Here is a 27,943-nt window from a genome sequence, read left to right as displayed (position 1 = left end):
GGCTTAGTTGATTTTCTGTTTTGGCGATGTGCAAGTGTTTACGCTAGATTTAAAACAAAAAAATTTAAGTAAAAGTGTTGCTGCAAATTGTGTAGAGAAAAAAATTCAATAATTTTAATTTTGCAAGTTTAATTTCTTGGTTTTTTTTTTGTTTGTTTTCTCTGCTCTTATGCGCTTAATTATAAGCTGGCATTGTGCCAATGTTGTTATGGAAAGTTGAGAGCAAGGATTCAATTTAATCGATGGTAAATTGCTAAAGAACATTTTTTAGTGTTACAGGTAGTGAAAAATAATCAATTTTATGCAAAAGTAAAAAGTAAATTTTAAAGAATTCGTAAAGAAACCATTTTTCGCCTTTCAGATTTATTTTCGATTTTATAAGAGAAAAGTACTTCGAATCGTTTACGAAATTTCGGTAGAAATCGGTAAAACAATTCATGCAAATAAATATGCGATGTGAAGAAATTGTCCAGTGTTTTCTCTAAGTAATTGTAAAGAAGTTTCTTTTCGTGTTCGTGTCAACTACTTCTTATGATTTTTGTTGAAGTTTCGTAAAGAAATCTTTACTGAATTCGGAACACACTTAGAATAAAATAAGATTGTGAAAGTTTGGTTTGCAGAAAATAAGCACAATTTTAATACCTGCGATAGAGTGAAATGTTTTTAGAATTTTTATTTTTTATTTTTTTAAATATTTGTTTTGTTGTTTTCCTAAAAAGTTTGAATGTCAATTTGTATGAGAGATGAGTGTATAACATAAAAGGATTCTACGTATAATTCTAAGCAAATTTGCCGAAGAAACCATGGTTCTAAAATCAGTTTAGATTTTGCCTAATTGCGAAAATAGGTTTCCTAGCATTTTGTTGTAGTGTTGTAAAAAAGTGCTTACAATTTGTCTAAAAACATGCTAGAAGGGGTTTTTTGGTATGAGGAATCAATTTCTGCCCTTATCTTTTTCTGAAAACTTCCTCCAAATTTACCCGCCCCACCTCTTATATTACGCTCTTTAAAGTTAGTGTGAGTATACATATGTAGATACATACATACATTCGTACTAAGGCGCCCACACAGGCACCTTTCAATAAAGTCCTTATTGCTATAGAAATGGTTGTCCTCTATACTGATTTTCCCTATTACAGTATACAGCTAATTTTCTCATCACAAGTTAAGAACCAACAATACATTTTTTTTTTTTCGTTTTCTGTTTACCCCAAGTAATTAATATTCTTTCGAACCTTCTCTCTCTGCTAATTTGTTGCAAAATTTTTAGTATTGCTGTTTCCTAAATAAGCTTTGATTAAAATACTGGCGCAATGCCAAATTACAAAAACCTTGCAGGAATAAAACTAAGTTCACACAACATACATACATACATACATACATATGTACATACAAAAATGTACTTGTTGGCAGGATATTTCCAATAATCACTATCACTTGGTTCCTTGCTTTTGTACGTACATATATATATATGTATGTATGTATGTTTGTGCTTAATTCATACAAATCACTAGCTCCCATTCGTTTTTTGTTTTTGTGATTTTCTCTGCCATTTGAGTAACTATGCTTGTTTTAATTGAAAGTTTTTTCCTTCCACGTCCTTTTTTATATATTCATAATTTTTTTTTTTTGCTGAATGCATATGCATACATTCGTATGTAGTTATGTATATGTCATTAGTTTTTCTATTGATTTTCTGTGCTACCTACACTCAAATACTGAGCCCACACGTGTACCAGTGTACTACATACATACATATGTATATATGCATACGCCAACACTCTTGCTGCCCTATGTATGACTTTGCGGCCCTTAGCACACCTATTCAGGCTACCTTTTAATAAATACTTGCTTCGTACCGCGACAGAAGTGCTGTAGTAATTGCATAATTTAATATCTGCACTCAAAAGGCTGGGCACCATTTTTTTAGCCGGTGTGTTGTGGGGCTTGTTCTTTGAGAGAAAGAAAATAAAAAGGCGAAATAAACAAATGATGACATTCGTACGAGGGGCGGCTGATAGGTATAGGCATCTTTCGCAGAATCTTTCTCTCGAATACTCCAAGAGCCACTTCATCCGCTGCTTTCATTGTCCNACCATATTCTGCATAAGAGTTGATGAATTCACCTTCATAGCTCTTCGTCGCCGTACTTGAATCGTTTGGCTGGCAGGCCGTCAGCTCCAGTAGCTTTGTTGTTTTTCAGCCGCGTAATCGCTGTGCGTACCTCGTCATAATAAGGCGGTGGGACATCGACTCCATCGTCATCGGTTCGGGTTGGTCTTATTCGTCTTTTCCCTCCATAATTTATGTACCTTCTGGACATCGGTCACTAGGCCGCCATGGTTGTTCGTATATGAGTTTGCCCCGATTTTTAAATCTTCCGTAAGTCGTCTAACTCTCTGATAAAAATTTCCGGCGTTTTTCCTGTCGGCCAGCATTTCAAGCTCTTCGCACTCACGTATTTCGGCCTCGCTCTTCTTATTGCGGAAAATACGTCTCGCTTTCCTCTTCAGTTCCATATAATGGTTCCACATGGATGGCGTTGCGGTCGATCATAGCTTAATAGGCATATTTTTTATCTGCAGCTTCTTGACACCCCTCATTGTACCAGTTGTTCTTTCGGGCTCGCTGAAATCCGATTACTTCTTCGGCGGCGGTACTTAATGAGCGGGAAATGTGGTTCCCCTGCTCGCATATGTCGGTTTGTTGAAAATCTTTGTCTCCGTATTTTTTTTTAAATCGAAAAAAAGGCAAAATGCCACTTCGATTCATCCATTTACGCACTGTTAAGTGCATAGCTTTCGGGGCATCCCTTGCAACTCATGTAGCGTGCGCTCCAATTCGGCACATCTTCTCTGTACGACTGCCTTAGTTGCCTGGCCTAGTAAATTAGCAGTACTATGCTTCCTTGTAGTACCTCTAGGCAAGTCAATCAATTAATGAAACTCCCTAGCTATCCCAATAGATTGTAGCTATAATCTTCGACGCCGACTGTGCCACTTTGAATTCTTTTATTGGCTTTTCTCCTACTCAGAACAGTTTTAACTTTTTCAAACAACAAACATTTTCAAGAAAACTACTTATTAAAAGACTACTCAGAACAGCTTGTATGGCCTTTTTGCGTTATACTGATCTCAACTTCCCAGACAGCAAAGGTAGGTTTTAGTAATTGTTAAAATGCAGTTGCAATTTCATCCAAATCACTCTGACACAGCAACAAAACAATCTTCAAAACTCTACAATCGTCGCTGCTTATTGAGCGGCGTGAGCATTCACGGTACCCAGCACAATTTAATTTTTTTTTCAAGTGCAAAAGATAATGAACCAAATAAAAAAAGGTGTGTTATTTATGTAAACTAACAATGACTCACGCAATTAGTGTTATCAGTAACGAGATGATGAGGCATCTCGCAAAGTACCTTAGTCGTTAACTTATCAGGCGTCCCTCGTATGTATGTACATAAATACTTATGTACACGCAAGCCTAAAAAGATACCTTGTTGCGCAGCTAAAACATTTGTTCTGCAGCTACAGTAGTAACCTTTCTAATTTCAACCAGTGTTACACGACAGACGTGTTGAAACCAGATGATATAGTGTAGTTTCTGACGCATCAGACTGTTTCATGCGCTAAGTAATAAAATAAACAACAAGTTTTCCTGGTATGTAATAGTAAGATATCTCCATTTTAGAGTTTTTTGATTACCGCTTTTGATTACCCGAAGGCAAAGAAAGGCAAAGAGCCAAATCTGAAGATAGATAAGAATGTAAGTCGTGGTCTAAGTTACTTAGCTTGCCCATTATCTTCTCTGATTCTGTTGACTTAGCTTGGTTTGGATTTCGGGCAAACGCGGCAGTCAGTTGGATAAAGCTTTTTCATACTTTATTTTTCGCGTGCGTCTTTCCTTCTTCCTTCATAACATTTGTTTTTAAATCCAAAGTTTTAAAGTGCCATATTGTCGCAGACTCTAAAATGGTTGCTCATTGTACCTCCGCTATGTGCCTACCTTTTGTCAAGCAAGCAATCCGGTTTAGTCTGCTAAGGTTCGCAGAGTCCCTGCCGCCCAGCCAGGGAGAGCAGTCGTTTTTCGAAACCAAGAAGGTCTTCTAGGCTGAACTACATGATATCATAAGGCTGGAACCGAAGTAATTGAACAAAGTTCTATTGCATTCTAGAAGCACCACTCTCTTCGATGGATGGTGCACCGAAACTGCTTCAGAAGCCTGATGCCTCTTTTATTTTCCGGTGGCAGACCGCTAATGAGAGTCCTTCCAACCTCTCTTCTTATCCCAGAACTGATATGCAGAGCCATACAAGAGACTGTTGCCCTTTCTGTCATATTTTCAGCGTGGCCGTCCTCGGCTAACATATTGGGATCCCATGTTGGAGATACAGAAATCTACGACCTAGTTGGTTGATTGGTTGGTTGCAGTGCTTCATGGTCGCCGCCCAGGACATATTTTCGCCCTGTTATAGTTATACCATAGTTTTCTCGATATCTTACAAGTCTGTATATCTGATCACCTGCGTTTAGCCAGTTCAAGGAAATGCGTAGTAATTAATCTCTCTTTGGACTATTCCAAGGGGGTAACCGAGTGTCACTGCTTGGGATTCATCCAAACCGGCTTCTGCCTTCGCCAGCTTATCCGCCTTCTATGTTCCTATGTTCGGGAACCCACACAAAAGAGACGGTAGTTGACTGCGAGTCTGAGCTCAGTATCACTTTCCATTTGCGATTTGCCAATAGCGCCGCGTAGCTGTCAGTATATATTGCTGCTTTACTCTTGTACCCGACTCTATTGCCTAGGTTTTTACATGCTTCTAGGATCCCTAGAGCTTCGCTTAGAAGATGCTTGTATCATTTCCCAACTGTAGAGATAGAGCCACACCGAGTTCCTCGGAGTAGACTCCCGCTCCTACACCGAAATCCATCTTAGATACGTCGGTGTATAGAGAGATCGCTTCTCGATCAGCCGCGCGGTCTCTTCTCCAGTCACTTCTGAATGGGAATAACGCTTGCACATTACAGCTGAAGTCCAAATTGCCTACCATATAGTCTGTCGCCCCTACTTACCGAACGTTCATTTGGACTACTACAGAATTTTGATAGCGCTTTTTACTCGCAACACGGAGTTACATTCTTTTAAAAAAGTCGAGTTTTTTCAGCAAAAAGTCGATTTTCGAGAGTCGAATTTCCCATCCCTAATTTAAATATGAATGTACATTACTTTATTAAGATCGGTAAAATTATATATTTTGCAGTCAATTGACTGATTGTCTTTTGTTTAACTACTTTCGAGTACTATTTTCTTGCAGGGCTTGTATGATTGCGACATCCACATACATATTTATGACTACTAGTACGGAAAAAGCCTATTTTTATGGCAGGAAAAGTGTCACTTATTCAGGTTTTTGACGCTTCCACATTTTTAAGCGGTTTTTTTTGTTTTGTACACTTTTATATTTTTTTGCAACACAATTCGCATGAAATGCTTAGAAGTACGTAGGTATGTAAGTATATACGGGTACTGTCTTTGCATTCATCAACCTGAAAAACGTGGCAGAAACATTTTAACATGCATACAAATTTAGTAGTATGTAGTCGTAAGTATTTGGTATTTTCTTGCCTCATAGTTGCATAGATTCTCACGTTTTGGTCATATATACATACATACATAGTTAGGTATATAAATACGTACATACAAACATAGGTAATGGCGAAACATATTAACCTACTTTTTTATTTAAAAATAAATAATTCCATACTTATGAACTAGTATGCAAGTATGTATATATGTACATACATTTACCTAAGATAGTTATAGTTGCCAATATTTGTTAGTTTTTAATACGCGTTATATGTACATATGTACATACGGTTCAAATAGCACAGAAACTCAAATTTCTAGGCCAGATGTGGTTCTACTTTAGATTTTTTCTTTAAGAATACCTCAGAGCACCAAACTGGCATAAGTACTCGTATATGTACATATGTATGTCCTATGTAAATACATTAGGGTGAAACGAAGAGATTAAATTTTCGATCTCGAAATTCCAATAATGTGTGTATTCAACAAGTAATTTTTAAGCAAAGATCATATCGCACCTTAGATCTATAAAAGGAGCTCGCTTAAAATTCACTTTTTGGGAAATATAACTGCCGGGTGGATCGTACAGATTCAACGCAGTTAATGCAAAATCAGGTATAACAGTAGTTTTTTAGTTAGTGTACATAATCCTGAAGAAAAAAATAGTTACATTCATAGGATAAAGAAACGAATTCAAATACCTTGTAAGGCAATAAAATAAAAAACCAAAGTATACAAACTTGCAAAAGAAATAAAAAATTCAAACGCAAGCCAACTAACTTCACCGGTTGTGGTCAGAGACCTTTCTAAACTGGCATAATTTAAAATGTCCGTAGCGCTTGAGAACATAAATATCTAAATACATACATATAATTGCTTGAATGTCACGGTGTCTAAATTATGGTGGTAAAAGGCAGGAGAGTGTAGCTGTTAACAAAAAGTGAGATGGAAAATTAGGCAACAAAGAAGGGGCCGGCCAAACGGCGCACAGTGTACGATTTTGGAAAAAAAGGGATAAAATCTAATATATCTCGAGAACGAGAACGAGAAAAGATAACGAATTAAATGTAACGGTATTTTAAAGTTGATTAGTTGTAAAATTTTCAAGGTCAGAAGAATTAACAAACGCATTTTTAATTTATGTTTGTATGCTGTCTTTAACTAAAATTTTACTTTTGAAAATCACATTCGAGGTCAAGGCAAGGTGAATTAATATAAGGTGATAGCAGGAGAACAAATACAAAAATTTACATGTACTTTGTTCTGCAAGAGTGTGTGTGGAAATTCAAACAAAATTTTTAAATTATATAAAATTTAAAAAATATTTTTTTTTTAACAATAAAATATAAAAATAAAAAAAGAATTAAACTAAAAGAAGAGAAATAATTTTATTTAAAAAATAAAAAAACAAAATAAGTTCCTAAAACTTTAATGAAATTAAAATTTTTTTTAAGAATATCCAACATCTAAACATTAAAAGAAAATTAAATTAACAAAGGAAAGAATACATAAAATTAATTTTTATTATCTAAATTAAGTTATCCTTTCAAAAAAAAAACAAAATCTAAAAATTAAAAGAACATAAAAAAAAGAAGAAATGTTTAAATTGACAGGGCAATTCTGGCTAAGATAGGAAAAAGTCTTTCGTAAGACAAATGAAAGACAGGTGGTAAGATAGTTAGAGAGACTTTTGTTGTTCTAGCACAAAAGTTTTTGAAAAAAGGTCTCTCATTCACCACTCGTGGTGAAAAGCTATTTTGACAGAAACCACTTGTATATAATTTAGCTCGCGTCGCTCCAATAGTCGCAATAGCCGTTTGAGCAAAGCACAAATATATATTTTTTTAATTTCAATTAATTTGTAGAAATTTATTTAATGTTTTTTTTTCTTTTTTTTATTAAATTTTTAGATGGTATTGTTTTAAAACGATAGACACTTTTTTTAACTTTTACACATTTTATTTGTTTGTTTTTTAAATGATGTTTTTTTAGCTTAATTTTTGATTGTATTGTTTAAAAAAGAAAACTATGTTTTTTTAACTTCATTTAATTTTAAGAATCTTATTTTATTTGCAAATATTATTGTGATGTATAAATATTTATTTCAATATTTTTATTTTTTTTTTAATGTTTTTTTCTTTTCTTTTTGAGGAAAAAATGGAAAAAGCAACGAAGTATTAATATTCATTTCAATATTGTTATTAGGCTTTGTACCACGAATATGTTGTTGTTTTTTTAGGAAAAATGGAAAAAGTCTAAGCAGTAGAAGTTATAGCTGCTATTTCGGAGATCACTACACCTCCTCATTAGACTCTTTTTTCTAGACTTTAGCAGGAGTCGCATCCGTATCATGGATGTGCAAAGCCAGCAGACATTTTTTGATTTTATTTTTTTGTCTTTTTTAATTTAATTATCTTTTAATTTTTAGATTTTGTTTTAAAAATAATATTTTTTAATTTTGTTTAATTTTTGAGTATTAGCTTCTTTTCTTGATTTAGTACTTGTTTTTCTTTTTATAATTTAATTTTTAAATTTCATTAGTTTAAGAAATAGTTTTTTAACTTCATTGAATTAAAAAAAAATATATATTATTTTTGGTTTATTTTCACTTTATGGATTATTTTTCATTTCTAATTTTATTCACTGGTTTTTATTGGTTTAAAAGGGAAAATATGTTTTTTTTTTAAATTTAATTTAATTTAAAAAAATATTAATTTTATAAACGACCGACATAAATTTAACACCTCCCCGTAAGCAAAACTTTCAATTAGTCTTTCGAAAGACAGTAAAGAGCTTTCAGTATATTTGCCAGAATTGGCAATTGCCTTACGAAATACTTTTGAAAACCCACTATATTGAATTAAATTTTATAGATGAAGTTAATTCTTTATGCAACGAGATTGATTTTCGTGAATTTAACAACTCAAAAGCTTTAAAACACCGTTATATTTATTTCGCTATCTCTGCTCGTTCTCGAAATATTTGATTTGCCCCTTTTTCCCCTAAAATCGTGCACTGTGCGGCGCATAAAAGAAGTAAAGATTTCTGAGAAAATTTCGAAATTTTGTGGTGGAAAGGTGTTGTGGCCAAGCGATAGATTAACAGCGTACGCTTCAGTCATTAACTAAGCAAGAGAAAAACGAGAATAAGAAATTTGCTAATCTAATGGTTTTTACTACTTATTTCCTTTCATATGACCACTTTACTTTATCCGACCATTATCCACTGACTGGTCCACCTTATCCGGCACATCGATCATTGGGCTAGTTCGAGCAGAAAATTGGCCGCAACTATTTATGTTAAAGCTATTAAAATGAGCTCGCTCGCTCGCTTAGCACTTGGCTTTTCTTTTATTTCTAATGCTTAGATACTTATTTTTATATATATTTTTTTTGTTTGAGCGCTAATCATTTAGTGGTCATGTTCGAGCATTATCTAGCAGCTGAAGACGTTAAATTGTAAGCAGCGAATGATGCGATTCATGCGGTTATTTCTCAATTTTCTGTTTGCCGCAGCACATTGGCTTCATTGAGAAGAAGAAAAAAAAAGTGAAAATAAATAAAAATTATGCTCGAGTGGTTAGCGCGGTTCGCGGTAGCTATGCGGCACGCAAACATTGAATACCTAATTTTTGTTTAATTTTTGCATGTTTTTTTTTTTTTTGTAAGTAACTGCAAGCGTTTTGCGCAGCTTGCAGCGGCAGTAATTCATCAGCTAAGCAGCTAAATAGTTCGTCATAAAATTTGTAGTAGCCAGCAAGCGGGCTTTTCGTGCGAAAAGTACGCGTTTACCTTCACATTTTGTAAAAAAAAGAAGCCTTTTTTCTTTTGTAGAAATAAAAACAACGAAATTGGAAGCCAATCGAGCGAGCGCTTAGTAGTAATTAACCACAAAAAAAACAAATAGCAACAACTGCCCAAGACACTATCAAAATCAACACCACATACATAAGTAGAAAGTATTGAAAACACACTACTCGGTTAGTACTATCTATTCATATGTACATATGCACATACATACATAGGCTATATGTATGTGTATTATATTTTGCTTTTTTTGCGCGCAGCCCACTGCCCACTGTCCGTTGGGCGTCGACAAATGCGCGCGCGCGCGCGCTCTCATTGCCCGAAAACTAATTTTTCATTTTAATAACATTTCAACCTTTCTCTACGCCACACATACAGTCTTTGAATCTGAACGGCAGCGGCGGCGAACGATCGACAACGACTACGACGAAATCAACAGCAACAGCAACAGCAGCAGCAGTATTAGCAGCGCCAGGTACCACACCAACAGGAAGCGGAAGTGCCGGCAATAGGATCGCCACAGCCTCGACACCGAAAACGCCCAATAACGCTGCAGCAGGCACTACCACACGCTACGTGAAATCTTCGCCAACGACCGCACAGGAAACGACCAAACTAACGCCAAAGACACCACCCGTGACACCGGATTCGCCGTGCACGTATCTGGACGATGATTTAGATTCGATGTATTCATTTGCGACCACCACATCGGGCCGTTCGACCATGTCCTGTGAGCATCCGTATGTTGCGCGGTAAGTACTTAAGCGATACTTTAATTCACACATAGACAATTTTTGATTTTCGCCACTCTTTTGGTGTGTGTTTTTTTTTTCTTTTCTTTACTTGTCATCCCCCCTCCAGCAACGGCACTACGTTCAGTGGCCGCAAGATGAAATATGTCGTCCATTGCTCCAATTATGCCGGCCAAGTGGGTCCCGACTATTTAACGCCCACACAGCGTGCCGCACGTCAGATACGTCGCCTCAAGGAGTTGCTTTGCTTGGCGCGTCAAGATCTTGAACAGAAGGATTCCGAAATATTGCGTCTCACACGCGAAGTTGTCGAGCTGCGCCTATTCAAAGCCTCGCTGAGTTCACCTGAGGAGCGTTCTGCCTCCAGCGATGCCGTCACTGTGCGCGAAGCCGAACTGAAAACGTCGCAAGATGTCTCACCCATTGTTGATATGGTCGATGATGCAACCAAATCCAGTCCACGTCACATACCGAATCAGCATCATTTGCATACACACAGTCAGCATTTGCATCATACCAGCCAGCAGTTGTCGTCGGAAATGCAAAGTTCCTTTGCCGATTCGGGTCATTTTGAGGATCTTTCAGTGCATTCGAAAGATTCGTCGTATGTTGCTCATACGCAGGATATTGCATGTGGCAGTGATGAGGCAATTGGTGCGGCGGCAGGCGGTGGAGTTCATCATGAGAGTTGCGCTGCTGGCGGTAACGGCGGCACTGTTGACGAAGAGGAAGATTACGCTGCCACCATGAAGGCCTATGAACTGCAAAGACAAGAGCTTATACGTATATATGAACAGAAAATTGAAGAATTGATTCGTACACAAGATAGCGCTAGCAGCGAAATGAAGCGTTCACATAACGATAAAGTGGAGGCGTTGCTGCAAAAATTGGCTGAATGTAATACACGCTATGCCGATATTGTGCCCGACTATGAGCACGCCAAAGAACGTATTAGAGAATTGGAGAAGCACTTGGAAGACTTGCAGCGTAAGCTGGCCGAACATGAGGAGAAACAAAATAAAATGTATCTGCATATGTACCAGAAGGGACAGGAGGCGGAACGAATTGCTCGCGCCGATCAGGTGAGTGTGGGTGAAGTGAATATATGTATGTATGTGATCGCTTGATTTAGGGAGGGCAGGCGTAGTTAGTCCAGTCTTCTGACATACCCTGCAAAAATCGTTGGACCATGTAGTCTATTTGTGGTATATTGGAGTACTTACAAAAGTGTTTCTCTGTCATGCTGTAGCGGCCCAATTCGTGTCTCTGGGCCAGCTTATTGTTTGTTACCCGATCACTACACGTTGATTAATGAAATGTGATTGAAGTTGAGCATTTGAAAGCACATTTGCATGTCTGCCTGTAGCTGAACGTGTAGAGATGCTCGCTGTTATTTCTTAGCTCCCAGTATGTTCGGGTTCGAATGCCGTCAGAGGCAACATGTAATTTTTAATTTTTGTTTTTGGTTTTTATTAACTTCGAAAAAGCATCCGAGAAGTGAAGAACAAAAGCGTGTACAAATGAAAAAATATAACAACAACGCCATTGTTAATATGTTGGATTGGTTTTTGCTACTCTGATGTAATGCAGGGATGGAGTATATGGTCCTGCCCTAGGACATCGCAATGTTAATTGGACCATATTTTTTTATAAGAGTTGTGGTTAATTTTGGAGTACTCTTTGGTCCTTAGGGAGTACTCTTTACACGCATGCATGGAGTAGTCGCGATTTTTGCAGGGTACTACAAGTAAAAAATCATTAAAAGAATATGGAGTTCACAAGTCACGAAATATTTGTTTGGCTCATTTAAGAATACTCTTAGGAGGAACGTTAATTTAGCGGAGATTCGATTGTTATATTTTTCCATTTAACTGATCTTAAAGGTGCGGCTAAACGTGGCAATGCAAGCACTTTTTCTACGCGTTTTGCTGACAAAATGCGAAACCCTAAGTCTACTTTCCTGCATAAACAGCCAGAAAGTCCTTTTTGCACTTTCGGAAATAAACATTGCAAGACATAACTGCAACTGAAATTATGCAAATTTAAAAAATTTAAAAATTAATTTATTCTACTGATATGTATTATATATTTTGCGACTATTTTGTGCACATTTTAGCAGGTTTAGCAAATTGTGCAGGTCATTAATTTTGTTATAAGCATAAAAATGTCTGGTAACAAAGTTGAAAGTGGACTTGTCTGCATTCACCGTGTAAACAGACAAAAAGTGGTATCGGAAAGTTTCATTTTCAGAAATAAGAAGTGCTTTCGAAAGTCACTTTGCATTCAAGGTGTAACTGCTCCTGCAATCTCTTTCGGAAATTCTTGAGTTTGACAGACTTTTGAAAAGGACTTGCACTTGCCACGTCTAACAGCTACTTAAGTCACACAAATCTTACTGTTTTTGCAATTACATAGTTTAGAATTTCCGGCTGCTTACATCTATTCCCCAGACGGATACATAGTTAGGTCCAGATCGGTCGGAACGGAGGGGTTAGAGAAGGTGTATGCAACCAGAACAGGGTATACGTGACCCCTCGCCCGTTCGCAATTAGGCTGATTTGGATCCTAGGTAAAAGTGACTTGGGAAAACTTTTGGTATATTCCTGGACAGACTAAATGGGAGTTCTCAAAAAACCTCGACATGTAAAGTTTCAAGGTTAAGTACCGTTATTAACCTTGCAGTACCAGGTTTGGGTTTTAAGTCTGTGTGTTTTTCTAAAGTTGTTTATCGGCTGTCCCTCAATTCCTGTATATACATTCCTACATACATAGTACATATCATCGGTGATACTGCAAAACCTTCTATGTAAATTATCACCTTTGGCACTTAGTTGGCCTGTTACATGCACCGGAATGCATCTGCAAATCGTTACACTCTCATAAACGAATGACAAAACTGTCTCCCTTTGGCTGATGAAAATTATCGATTAACAGAAGCGATCAGATACAGGTGACAGATCTCTTAAACACCCAAGGTCATAATTGACATATCTCTTCTAATTGAAGGTACGATCCGATCGTCGATTAAAGTCGATGCTGAATCCTTCTTGGCAGCAGATTCATTTCTGGCAATTTCGCAATTATCAGATGCCCAAACTACAAACTACTAACGGGTGCGCCATATTTTATGTCGGTTGCTAAAACCCTGAATAACTTTGACACATATTAATCGATTGACTCTAGTATTCGGGTATTTTAAACGTCAATTCAGTATAATTTCACACACCGAAACAGCGCGGTACGAAATAGTCACTTGAATGGTTTGCACTGGAGAATGGCGCGAGACCCAATATTCGATCCCGATCCCGCCCGTCCCAGCATTAAATTTTCAGGTCGCGAACTCGCCTCTCGATGTTTTTCAGATTTTTAACCCGGGTCCCGGTCATTTTAAAATTAGTACAGTGGGTCTAGCGGGTCCCGTTGCCTCTCTAGTTCGCGCTGAATATGATTTTTGGAAGCATATTTTAATGACCGACGAGGCTCTGTGACTGTGATTGTTTGGGCCGGCGTTTGCGCCTTTTCTTAAGAGATGGCGAAACAGTCGAAATTCTCAAGGATAAGAGAAAATGTCTGCGATAATGCAAAAAGCCATAGTTGGAAAATGTTGTTTCCAGACGGAACGGGAGAAAGGCCTGTAGAGCATGTCCTCATTCCCCTGTCGTCCACAACGTTCTCCCTGAACTCTTTTAAAATGTCACCGTCTAAAGCCCTTAGGACGGCATGGCTACCCCAAATATTTGTAGCAGCTTTTGTTTTGCGCGAATTTGAGGCTTAAAAATTTTACAGGCCTTCTGAAAGGCATTCGCTGTAGCTGCTAAAAGCAGTGAGCTTTCGATACGAGGATTGATGCCTGGGCCAACTCCTGAGTTGATTTTGTTGCTCTCTGTGAAGATAAACCTTCCGATTTTTCGTGGAAAAGTGTTTTACTGGACAAATTGTTGGGCAGACGGTGCTTCTTATTTGGCTCTAAAGAAAAGATTAAGACCATTCGGGAAAGGAGGTCAAGAAGGTCCGCCATTCATTGCCTAAACGCAGTTTTTGAATTTTTTTCTGATGTTTTCGTTATTTCTGAATTCAAATTTTTTCAATTATTGTACCTACATATATTAGAGTGGTCCCAAAAAAGTTTAAATTGCTTAGCTCTCACCCCCTAGGATTTTTAAAAATGGGAAAAAAATAATTCCCGTATTTTTTGTTACAAAGATTATATTATATATGTATTTTATATGGGGAAAAACACTTTTTGGTAGAAATGGTATATAATTCTTGCAAATCAATATTTTTCGATCGAAAAGCTCCGTTTCTCTTCAGGAGACTTCAAATAATAATACCCAATTGTTTATTTTACCATTTTTTTAATTCTGAGGATTTTATATGGGTCCCCTAAATCCATTTTTTGGGATTTTTGGTGACCGATCAAAAATAATTAGTATTAAATGGTTAAATAAACAATTGGGCATTATTATTGGAAGTCTCTTAAATGGGACACCGAGTTTTAACAGCTCAACTGACATTTTAGTTTCAAATATTTATTTTCAAGAGAAAGCTTAAAATTTGATGTATTTTTTGACCACCCTTACCTACATGGTATATATGTTTATTTTAGCTGCCCTATAAAATTTTAGACAATTTATTTTATCATATTTCCTTTTCTTTTAAACAGGCTCTCGAATTGGCACATCGAGCACCGGATAATAAAGTATCTATCAATGAGTTGCTGCATCAGTTGCAAAGTACCCAAGATGAATTGGAAAATATACGCGTAAGATTTTTCAAAATATTTCTTATATTATTTTCAATATTTTTCTGCATTTTACATTTATTTGCATTGTGATACATACATAAGTGTTGTTGTATGTTGCATATTTCACAATTTGCATAATTCTTCTAATTAATTACATACATACATGCATACATTTATATCTATCACAAGTTGCATTAATGTACTAGTTACATACATACATACATACATACACTTTGCATTCGTTCGTAACTAAGTTTGTAACTAAAAAAAGTTCGAAATGGTTCGTTTTTATGTTAATTTGTTATTGTGAACTTTACATGGTGGCAATTAATTATTTTCTGTATTTAGAAGTTCAAAAGTTTCGTACAAACATTTCTCATACAAGCGTTAAAATAACAATGACCTACGCATTTGTGGGCTCATCCATTTGTAAGTACATTTTTACTAATTTGCAAAAATCATTTTGTCTTATTATGTTTTGATTAAATTTCATACGTCACCTACACCAACAATACAACATCATTTACATAAATTAACATATGTAAACATTTGTTTGCTTTAATTTGTTTTCTAAGCAAATTTTAAAGTCCAATCAAATGCATAGCGAATGCGAATGCAATAATTATTCGTTAGTTGTTAGTTTTTTTTTTTTACGATTCATTTGCTTTTTTTTACTTGAAAGAGCATCGCGAATGATTTTCATGATTACGTAGCTTAGAACACAGTTACAAATTACAACTTTAATAGCAACATAATTTATAATGACTATTTATTGATCTGTTTAAGTTTTGTTTTAGCGAATATGTAGTATTAACCGAGTACGAATTTTAGTTATTGTATTTATTTTAACCACAATTGTGCAATTTTTTTTTTACATACGTTTTTACGCAATATAACTTTCTTTTATATGTATGTGTGCATATATAATTATTTAAGTTTTAACTGTTTGTGCTTTTTTATATTTTACATAGTTTTATACACTGAAATTTCTGGCTTCATTAAAAAAATTTGCGAAAATTTGCAAGGACTTTAACAACAAAAAAAAAACACAAAAATTGTTTCATTTAAAATCCTCTTTGAGAAAACTTAAAGATTGTAAATATTTTAAATTACATAGTTATTGTGAATGTTTTGGCGAAAAGAAGCTGATAAAATGGAACCTCAAAAAAGATAAATTGGTTTACAAAATAGTAATATTCGTACATAATAAAGGCCATATTCCATAGGCCCATAGTATATTTTTTTATGGTTTAGGCTTAGGCGAGTTAAGTCATTTCGTCCTTTTGATATATCCCAAAAATCCCACAAAACTTGTTTTCGGCCGGCGTGATCCGTCGGCGGATCTCTCGCGATTATCCCTTCAATAACGTTCTTAGACCTCCCATATCTTTAGCGTAGTGGTTTTTCAGAAATTGGATGTGAAAACTCAGTGTCTCGGGATAAAGAAAATGCGACAATTTCATCTTTAGTTTATTTGGTGGCTTCCAAAACATAATTTACGTACATATATTACATACATATATTTAATATTACGAAGAAAATTGATTCAAGTTGAACATTTAAAGACCAATTTACAAAGCGGCTGTAGCTGAGTGCGTAGAGATGCTTTCTGCTATTTGCTAATCCCGTCGGTGACAACGTGTTAAAATGATTTCAAACATTTTTGTATTGTATCTCCGAATTATGAAAAGGCATCTATGAAGTACAGAACATTAGCGTGTTCAAACGAAAATACCGCCAACCAAAAGTTTGGTTAATGTAAACAAAATTGTGGTTAATATTACCAAATCATTGTTGAAAATATCAACCAAGGCATAGTTAATATTAACAAAAAAATTACGTTGATATCTTTTCAAGTTTGAATTTGGTAATATTAACCAATTTTTGGTTGATTTTTCTCTCAGTGTAGCCAACTTGCGGGGTTGTTGATTTCTGGTCGGGCATTTTCTAAAATTTGTTGGTAGCCTTTTAGCATATAATAAGTAGATGATTTCATGAGCTAAAAGCTCTACCAAAAGGCAGTCGTTAGAGTCAAGCGGCCTTCCAATTCGCACTCCATGCTTCTTTCTGTTTTTATTTGGAGTGGCTTCCGCTGCCCATAGAAGGGCTTCTAGAAGATCTTTTGGTAGAGTTTCCTTAAAGCTGTAAAAAGCATACTTCTTTAAGGTATTTATTTATCCCATCCGGAAATTAAATTTTCAAGTCCCGAAACCACCCATCCCGGCGTTTTTCAGAATTGTACAGCAGGTCCCGTGGGTCCCAAAATCGAGCGCTAAAAAAAAATCACAGGTCTCTCAAATTTATTTTAAAACATAATAAAGAAAAAATAATGAAAGCTCTGGCATCTTCCGATTATTTGGTTTTGATTTGCTGTTCGTTTTCGTCTGAATAAAATATGTATAAAAAAGTGTATACTTCATAGAACATTTTTAAGGAAAATTTTCGGAATTTGCCCTTTTTGCAGGGAGTGGCGGGAAAGGATTTTGGTTCCCTCCTGTCCGAAAATTTTTTAAAAACCGATAGTGCCCATTCCGGCCATTTTTAAAACGTTACCGTGGCACCCAGTATCCCGCACCCATTTCTAGTTCAAATCAAATATGTTTCATTCGCCGACTTCAAAAAAGGAGAAGGTTGTCAAATCGACGGAATATTTTTTTTACGTATGTATGTTACCGGCTAACTTTGGACCACATAATTATCTTTTTATCGGAAAGGTGATACCACAACGGTAGCCCATACTAATTAGGTTGAGTTCGGATCCTCATGAGCATTGAAGTCGTCTGTTTTTTCTTTTGCTTAAAATTAGTTGTTGTAACTGAAAATGTAAATAGAAGAAGCCCTTCTAGAGGGCAGGCAGGTAAGAACTTTTCTCAGCCCTTCTTGGGTACGAATGTCTACCTAAATTATCTTTTGATACAGATCTCAAACAACCGTCACTCGAGTATTTTAATCTGGACCATAATTGAAAAACTCCCTTAGATGACTCTAGCCTTTGGATTTTGGATGGTAACAACTGCGAATTGCTTGCCATCCGTACGCCACTTACGCTTGTTCAGCAAAGCACAAAAAAACGGCGTGTCTTTACCAGGGCGGTCCAAAAATGCGTTTTTTTTTATTTTGGAATCAAAAGATATTTAGAAGTAGCTCAAAGTACTCGAAGTTTTCCATGTATTTTATATGGGAAAAAACAAGTTTTCGTAGAAATGGTATAGAGTTCTTGAAAACTAATAGTTTTCGATCGAAAAACTTTGTTTCTCTCCAGGAGACTTCAATAACAATACCCAATTGATTATTTATCAATTTTCTATTATTAACAAATTTTTTAGGACCCCTAAAAACCTAAAAAAATGCAATAGGGAAACCCATAAAAAATCGCTAGCATTAAAAACTTTTAAAATAAACAATTGAGTATTGTTATTGGAAGTCTCTCGAAGAGTAACACAGTTTTTCGTTATAGAACAATCTTAAGGGGTGAGAGCACCGAGTGCATTAAAATTCCGACTTTACTTTCTCATATGCATTTTTGGACCACCCTAATGTATATTAATGTACCTATGTATATCATTTGACATTAAAACAACTTTCAATTATTGGAAAGTATAACTAATTGAACTTTAAGTTAACACATTTTATCAGCTTTTACCACCAAATGCAATATGCCAAACTCACTGCACACTTTGTTAATAATCTCGCTGTGTTTGAAAGTTTTATGCGCCGCAACGCAAGGAGGGCATGGTTAAAAATAAAAATAAAATAAAAAACTGTAAAACATTTAAGTAGATATATATATATAGTTACATATATATTTAAGTACTCACACTATAAATAAAACAGTCGGAACTACAGGCTTTCCACAAACACACAAGGCAACAAAAAACGTTTTGAAGTAACTTTTTATTGAGTTTTTTCTCAATCGATTATGAACTGCATGATTTTACGTAAATAGTTGGAAAACAGTTAACTTTTATGTTATGTTACTAACATGTGCAAAGTGCGGCTGTTAATAGAAGTAAAACAAAAAAAAAATTGCAAATATTGTTTATACGAATTAGTTATAGCCGAATGTATTCTTCCGTGTATTTTATTTAATTGCTTTGAACAAGTATTTTATTGAGTTCGACTAACGTCCAGTTTTTAATATATTTTTGTTTACAATCTAGCATAATTTTGTTTATTTTTTTTTAGACAAAAAAAACTTTCGCTGTGAAAGTCACAGCTACTACTTTTCTAACTCCTTTTTTTTTGAGCCCAATCTCTTTCTTTTTTTTTTTAGAAAACATAAATACTACAAGACATGCTATGTACCTACGTTTTTTATCTTTATGTAAACCTTATATACTACATATATTTTATAGGCAGCTGGGTGTAGAAAAGAAAGCGGCAGTAATCATGCTCTCCTTACTGCAAAAGAAGCAATTTCGTTGTGGGTTCTTGGCGCCCGGAAGGTTTGTAAAAAATCTCGTAGTCTAGTAGAACACTTTTACTTTTTTCTATTTAATTTTGTTTTATTTTTTCGTATTCTTCTAAAATTATTTAATTTATGTTTTTTATGTTTGGTACATTTCTAATTTGTTTTATATGCTAATTGGTATTTGGTATTGGTGTTTTTTTTTGTCATATTTTGGCTTTTTTTGTTTGTTCGGTGCTTTGGTTGAAATTTCATATTCTACAGAAATTTTGTATCTTCATTTCATACCTTCGTTTCATCTCTATGGGGTGCGGCATCACACAAATAAAAGGCTTTACAAAAATATACATACGCACAATTAGGGTGCATCACATACATCAAAATAAAATCGGCACTGTTTTTCCATCGGAAATGTAAAATTTATTATATGTACTTTAAGATTTTCGCCAAAATAATTCGGTAAAATATTAAGATTTATGTGAGCTGGACCTATTTGAAACTAACTAGAAAAATATTTTTGTAAAAATAAAAAAAAAATATTTTTATAAAAATATTTATTTCTAAAAAATCACCTCAGATGATTGAGAGAGTTTAAGCATTTTATCAACGGTATCAAAATAATAAAATTTTTGGGGGTATTTTCAAATCGGTCTTGCTCTAGTAGCTCGAAATACTTTAGTAGAGGTCTTTAAATATAATAAACTTTATAATTTCCACCGGAAAAAATGCAACTTTTATTAGGTGATGCACCCTAATGTACATAATCAGAAAAGGAAATTGTGCAATTAAAAACCTTACTAAGAAATCACAGATAACAAAAATAATTACGTTAACAAAAATAATATCGACGTTCCACTAAACAAAGTCTAATAGCGTTTAATTATAAAATTTCCACCATTTTTTTACGCTTTCTCGCTTCTAACTGTTGTTCGTTTACACATACATACATATGTACGTACATTAAGGTGGTCCAAAAATGCATGTGAAAAAGTAAATTCGGAATTTTTATGCTCTCACCCCCTACGTTTATTTAATACCGAAAAAACTATATCCCTATTTTTTTATTTTTAAATCTAAAAAATATTTACAGGTCGCTCAAAGTTTCCCATGTATTTTGTATGGAAAGAAAAACCACTTTTCGTAGAAATGATATAGAATTCTTAAAAATCAATATTTTTCTATCGGAAAACTCTGTTTCTCTCCAAAATAATCCCAGTAATAATATCCAAAAATACGCCAAAAACCCCGAAAATTGCAATGGGGCGACAAATAAAAAGTCGTTAGTATTAAAAAATGATTAAGTAAACAATTGGATATTATTACTGGGAATCTTTTGGAGAGAAACAGAGTTTTCCGATAGAAAAATATATATAAAAATACATGGAAAACTTTGAGCGACCTCTAAATATTTTTTGATTTCAAAATAAAAAAATAGGGATATACTTTTTTCGATATAGAACAATCCTAGGGGGTGAGAGCAATACAATTTTACTGTTTTTGGACCACCCTAACGTACATACATAAGTAGTATGTAAATGTAAGAGTAGGAAGGTGAAAGCAGAAGTGTGTAATCACAATTCAGGGCTTTCGAATCTATTTCAATGATATTTAATTTTCTCGATCCTTGGTGTTTTAATTAGTTTTGTCGTATATATTTCGGGCTACGGGCATTTTGCGTTTATTGTGATCGCAAAAATTGGCTATCGAAGAAATTAAATATCTAATGTTTTGTTTTTATTAAAAAAGTCTACTTATGTATGTACGTAAATTACCACTAAATAGAATTGACAAGTTGAAAACTAAAATCAATGGTCAAGTGGGCTTTAAAATTTTGTTTTAACAAAAAATTTTGCTAAGTGTCACCGCGTGTCATGGTCCACCTCTTCTAAGACAGCGAAAGTGGAATGCAAGTGCGCACCCTTGCAAGCTCATCCGCTAACTCATTGCCTTATATATCTCTTTATTCCAACACCCTCACCAAGTTGAAGAGTAAACTGCTCTTCTACCATCAGTGTTGCCAGCACTTTTTCAAATAAAAGGCTAAATGGTCAAAAAAATAAAGCTAAATCAAAATTTTAGTTAAGACTAAGAAAAAATAGCCAAATTAACAAACGTTGTCAAATTTACATCTAATATAGTTAATATATCTCGGATGGCTCTGGGTGAATTTCTGCCTCCGAGGGATTTCTACTTTATGCTCTTTGTCGAAATTTATGGTTAGCTCGCACTAGTCCGTTTTCTTGGCAGACAAACCTATCATGAATTGAGGTGTGACCACAGATTTTCAACCCCAGGTACGATCATTTTCGTAGTCTTATAAGAGCAACACGTTTAGTCGTGTTTCTGAATATAGTTTAATTTATAATCCAGAAATAATAGACTCGCCTTACTTTGAAGAGTTTTGGCTATATTTCTGCGGTTTATTTTATGTTTAATACAAACACCAAATAAATCCCCTTTTCAAACTTTGTACAAAAATTATAAAAATTCGACAAATTTTCACCAAATTTTCCAACTTTTTATTCAGAATTTTTAGAAAAATTTTTGGTATGCAGTTTTGTAGCCAATTAAGTTTTAGTACAGTAAAGTGTGAGTTTCAAGTGGCTAAAAATACCGTTGATTTTTAATAATTTTTTTGTTGACGATGCTAGGCATTCTCTTCCATATAAAAAAATTTTCGAGCATGCTTTGTATAAGAAAAAATGCGTGACACCGTCAGCAAAAAAAATCTTAAAAATCAAGGGTATTTTGTAGCCAATTAAAACTTGCACAAAACTGCATACCAAAAATTTTCTAAAAATTCTGAATAAAAAGTTGGAAAATTTTCAGGCATGTTCTAAAATTCGAAAATTTGAAATCGACATTTTCGCGATGGATTTTAACCCAAAAATTTACAAGTCTCGCACTTAAATGATTTATTTTAACTAACTAACTGATTTATTTAAACTAAAAGAATATAGCCAAAACTCTTCGAAGTACGACGAGTCTGTTATTTCCGCCGCCAGTGTAGGTCCCAAATATTTTGCAGATTAGTTAAACCAACGTTAAATTTTTGCTAGTTTTATTGACTTTAATTAGGGAATCTTATACTATATTTTAAATAGTGCAAGCTCAATTTTAATGGCTGCTGAGACCCACTTCGGGGGCGCAGTATTCTGTCTGTTCAGGGACGAAGTCATTGCCCTCCAGAACACCAGATTGTCCAGCTTCCGAGCCAGTTAACCACCAGATTCCCCTGTGCCTAATAGCAGTTGATGCTGCGACTATTCTTTCTGTCTGCAAGAAGGTCGTTTACAACTGCAATCTGAGACAACAGGGGTGAGAGAACACCATCTCGCGGAGTGCATAGCCATACATACGGTGTGTTGAGGCTGGAAATGACTTCAGGTTTTTAATTCTTTTTTTTTTTTAAGATTGCGGAATCTTATAATTTCATTCAAGGCCTTCTATTTATAGTCACGGAGGCGCGGCTGTTGGGTCCAACGATCTTGAAGTGCCACACTTTTTGAAAAAGTCACTATTAACTGACGACATTTTTGGTCAATTATGTTCGGTCCATATTTATAATGTTTAAAATTTGAAAATATTTAATTGTAAGTTTAAAAAAATCGATTAAAGGCTACATTCTAAATTCAATCGAAAAATCGATCTTTAAGAAGGCAAATACTATTTTATTTATAAGTTTAATTAAATATTATTTCCAATATAATTACTTCTGTTAAGCAAAAAACAAAAAAAGTAAAAGTAAAATTTAAAATATGAAAAAGTAAAAATGGATAAAGGTATGTAGTCGCCAATTGAAATAAATACATCCATATATTTTTGTATTCTTAGAGATGTATAGTACATACATACATTATCTTTTCATGAATGATCTAGGCGTTAAATAGCTGCAAAAATATAATTATAAAAACATTTAGTGTATTTAAAAAAAAAAAAAATATTGCCAGTTTCTAATACAAATACCACGAAACGAAAAGATATTAAACGAAATCAATATTTAGCATGTCATTTGAAAAAAAAAAAAAATATTCTAATCACTTCACCCATTAACTATTCATGTTTTATGTTTTATTCATTCAGAAACAGTTGTCTATAATCTAAATGTCTCACTGTACATTCGCTCATCAGTAACATAATTACTAAAATATTTTATTGCTTAAGCAATCATACATACCTACATACATACATACATTTGTATGTTTGTTTGGTAGGCAGCATATTTTTATGGTTTTCTTTACATGAAATTCGCAAACATTTCGCACCAATATTATTTTTCGAGAATTTATTGTAAATATCTTTTAAAAATGCAAATTTAATTTTAGTTAATGTTTTTTATGATAATTTCAAAATCAAAAAAAAAATTAAGTATCTAAAAGTTTTAAGTTAACTACAAAAAAAAAATAAAAAATATTTATGTAAATACTTATGCACTTTGAGCGTAAATATATTTTAAAACGCTTCCATTTCTTATTTCTACGTTGCTATTTCCCTCCATTTCCCGCACGTGCAGACAATTTATCGGCGACTGTTGGAAGCGCAAAAGAATCGCACCCACGTAGATCCGGAGGTGACGTTGCAGTTCCTCAAGAGCGCCATTTACTACTTCTTGACCGACAAGGAGAACTCACAGGGTCACTTGCAGGCCATCGAGAGCATTTTGGAGTTCACCGAAGCGGAAAAGCAGAATATCAACAAAGCGCGTACGGCCAAGTAGTGCAAGCGAATACTTACATACGTTATATGTAGTTGAAGGCATAAACAAAATGGAAGCTAAAAATACATACATACATATGTGACATGTTAAATGCAAACATACACACTACGAGACATACACACACACCTACATACATACATAGATGCTGCGTTTAGTTGGCGTAAACGAAATTCTTAGAAAGACAAAAAGTAATAAGTATAGACGCATCCAAAAAAAAAACAAAAAAACAAGTTGACCTTTGACCGCTTGGTTGAGAAAAAATACGTTTTTAATTAGAAATGCTAAATACATACATATTTTCAAATGCAAAATATTTGTAGGATAAATAAATTAATAAAATATCTATATATGTACGTATGTATACATAGTTATCACGTAGGCGGCTATGCGGCTGCAATGTGGGCGGTAAAGAGAAATTAAGACAGCACGAAGAATATTTCGAATTGCGAAATTTTATAACTTTCATTTTATTTTAATGTTTTAAAATAAATTTCGTAAAGTTTTTTTTTTTAAGTTACATATGTTTATTTATTACAAATATATACATACATACAAATATAAATATTATGGGGTTGATATTATATTTTATTATAAACTATGTTAATGTTCATTTTGTTGAATAAAAAATCGCAAATCTCAGTTTCATTTATTTTATGTTAAATGAAATTATTGAAATGATATTGGCGTCCAGTTGAAATTAAGATGTAATAAAGCTTTTTTTTCACTAAAAAGAAATCGTTTTCCAGGTAAAAAATAAATTTTTGCATACGCATGCAATGTGTGCTAGGATTAATAGTGAGAAGTGCGAAAAATAATCGTTAAAAAGAATCAGAGTGCGTTTAGGAATACCTTAACTCGACCGATTTATCGATACATATAAATTGTTATCGATAACTTAATGGATATAAATAATAATGTTATCACCATTTTTTCACTTGTGTAACGATATAGCGATTTATACATTTATCGATCTCGTTATTGGTATTATCGATATATTTTGTTGTTCTGAAAGTCTGGGTTGTATATCGAAAAGTTATATCTCGGTTTTCCCAAGTTGGCGATTTAAAGCGTTTTTGTTCAATTTGAAGTTGGTGATTCTAAAGCAGCATTTAATACAATTAAAAGTGATTTAAATACAAATATTTATGCATTCAAAAGGCCTTCCTGGGGGTTTTGGAATCCGAGGAATATGTATTTGCAATTTGTTATTACAAAAAATGGCCGCTCGGGGTGAGCTTTGATGCAAAAAACATGCCGAATAGATTTTGTATAATCAGTCAGTAGGAAAGTTTTGGATTTTTGTGAGTTACGGCCTTTACATTTCAGGCGACATGTACATATTTCGATATACATACATACATATGTAAATTTATATTCGTGTAAATTTATTGTCACGAATTTCCTTCCATATAAAATTTTTTAACATACTTTAAAAAATTTCCGCAACTTTGCAGAGTGCTATCAGTTTTTTTTATCACATAGTTTTTAGTTTGTGGACAATTTTTCGGTCTTAAAATTATAAACATCAAGAAAATTATGACGAGCAAAAATAAAACCTTGTATGGCAAATGTGGCAAATTCTCAATAAAGTGGTACATCTACCACAATGTGGTGGAAGGCCTTCTGCTTCAAATTCCCTTAGGGCGAATTTCATAGTGCGTAGTTAACTCCGAATCGACGGTTAACTAGAGATTTTCAGTACAAAAATCTGTAGTTAACTCCCGATTCCGAGTTAACTACGCATTGTGAAATTGGCCCTTAGAAAGACAAAATAAGGCGTATCATGCATGTACTTAAATAGGTTAGATTAGAAATTAAACATTCATTTCATTTCATTTCATTCATTTTGTCGGGACCAATACACGACCTCTCCACAACCACTTCGGGCATAATTCGGGGTTATTTCAAGATAATTTCGTGACAAAATTGTCCAGAAATGGTTCCAAAAAACTCTGTCAAAATTGTTCTCGAGCAAGTCTTAAAACGATACCGGAATGGTCCCTTTTTAGGCTCAAAATGATCCCGAACTAGTCCCGAAATATTCCTAAAATAGTCTTGAACTAGTTGCCCTATGGTCCTGGAATAGTCCTGAACCAGGCCCGAAATAGTGCATAAACAATCCCAAAATGAATGCGAAAGAGTCGCAAATGTTGTGAAATTGTTCTGAAATAGCTCTGAATGGCATTTAAATAGCCCTGAACAGATCCCGAACTAGTCCCGAAGTGATCATGGCATAGTCCTACACATGCCCCTAAACGGTAGAAAAAGACGTGAGCTTGTCCCGAAATTATCTCGAACATATTGAAAAACACCCTGTCTCAGAATTCGGTTGAAAAATCGCCCAAGCATGAGCCGGCTTTTATGTCTTGATAAAAGCGCAGTGTTTCCTCGTCAATCGGTCCAATAATGGTACATAACTTACCATAGTTATAATTTTGGGTTTCGAAAGATAGTAGATTATTATTCCATGTAGTTTCAGAAAACGCTCTTCCGACCGACGAAGTAACTTATTTATGTATATAAGCAAATCTCACGAGTTCTTTTTTTTAACGTCACTTCCTTCTCTCGCCAGTAAAAAAAACGCTAAAGCATTCTTCTTGCATATATTTCAATAGAGTTCCAGAAACAAGTACAATAAAAAAATTAATCAAGTATTTGAAAAAGTTTAGCCTTAAACGTTCACTCGAAAAAATTATAATTGTTTTTTTTTTAAGAACTTTAGGAAGTTTTCAAATAGAATGTTCATAGCAGAGGCAATGGACGTTGGCGACAAATTTAACATATCTGTGAAGTTTCAAAAGTGTGCCAGCAAAGAAAAAAAAAAATTGCATCATACAGAATATCTGTCGCGAGTATTTTGTATTTTTTGAAATTTTAAGTTTTTTTTTTATTTTAATAATTTAGGATACTACAAAATGTTAAAATTAAACGGTGAAAATGTTCTTCTTGCCAAAACGAACAAATATAGTGTAATAAAACTAGTGTGCCACCAAATGAAAAAATTACATCATTGAGTAAAAGATGGATATGATTTGAGAAACAAAAATTCCACTTTTAAAATTCTTATTTGCACACTCGAAATTCATTCTAAAATTGTTTTATATACATAAAGAAAGTAATATATAGTATATGCATAAGGAATACTTTGAAAAAATCGTCCACGCCAATGATTAATTACGTTTAAGTTAAGGCGTGCGAGTAAACGTTTAGAATCTAAACTTTACATTACTTCCTATGGTGCTACGGGGCGTATACGTTACATACATATGTAACTACGAAACAATGGGCACGAGTTGTTATTTTTAGTTTTTTTCAGGAACGGAAAATAATTATTTTTAACTTTTAACCAAAAAAAAAATCAACATGTTGTAAGCGTCGAAAAATAATTTTAACTTGATTCCCATATTTGTATTCGTACCTCTTATTGTAATCTATAATGATTTAAAAATCATAAAATAATCGCTAAATGCTGATTTAAATTATTTTACTTATAAGGATTACCTTCCCCGTTTTTTTAGTATATCTTTTTTAAGTTTTTATTTAAACACAATTTCGCGACGGAATATTGTTCTTTATGCAAAACTGAACATAATGCATTATCTCAGATAAGTGTGCCACCGTTTTCTAACAAAAACACGTTTTTGTCGAAAAATGTAACTACTCGAGAGATTTCCACTAATCAACAATTTATTTGTTACTGACAAAACTCGCTGATAGCATTGCAAAACCAGTATTTTTTTCGTATCTTTAATGGTTTTACTGTTTAATAAGAGGCCTTTATTTATACTTAAATTAAATTTTGAACACAAAAGTGTAATTTATGTTATCACCAATTGTGTTTCTTCACTATTTTCGATATATTCACTCTTATAAGTTTCGAATAGCTGGCGCACGCCCTCTACAACTTTTGCGTGTATCTCTTCGACAT

The 27,943-nt window shown here is 34.2% G+C and overlaps 1 protein-coding gene across 2 annotated transcripts; it reads left to right on the top strand.

Annotated features, from left to right (window-relative positions):
* Positions 1–24,527, top strand: qtc (GRIP domain-containing protein quick-to-court). Of its 2 annotated transcripts, XM_017621520.1 has the most exons (6): positions 1–245; positions 9,773–10,146; positions 10,256–11,228; positions 14,810–14,908; positions 19,246–19,335; positions 23,812–24,527. In XM_017621520.1, the coding sequence occupies exons 1-6, from the start codon at positions 243–245 to the stop codon at positions 24,013–24,015; spliced, it is 1,743 nt and encodes a 580-aa protein (XP_017477009.1). In that variant the 5' UTR covers positions 1–242; the 3' UTR covers positions 24,016–24,527. The 2 variants fall into 2 exon arrangements, with proteins under 2 accessions (XP_017477009.1, XP_017477010.1); XM_017621521.1 differs by lacking the exon at positions 19,246–19,335.
* Positions 24,528–27,943: the final 3,416 nt, after the last annotated feature.

The sequence above is a fragment of the Rhagoletis zephyria genome, unplaced genomic scaffold, assembly GCF_001687245.7.
Source record: "Rhagoletis zephyria isolate East Lansing unplaced genomic scaffold, Rhagoletis_zephyria_1.1 Rzeph_scaffold_02489, whole genome shotgun sequence".
In the NCBI taxonomy this organism is placed as follows: domain Eukaryota; kingdom Metazoa; phylum Arthropoda; class Insecta; order Diptera; family Tephritidae; genus Rhagoletis; species Rhagoletis zephyria.
Note: the sequence above shows the minus strand (reverse complement) of the source record. Positions and strands in the feature narration are given on the sequence as shown.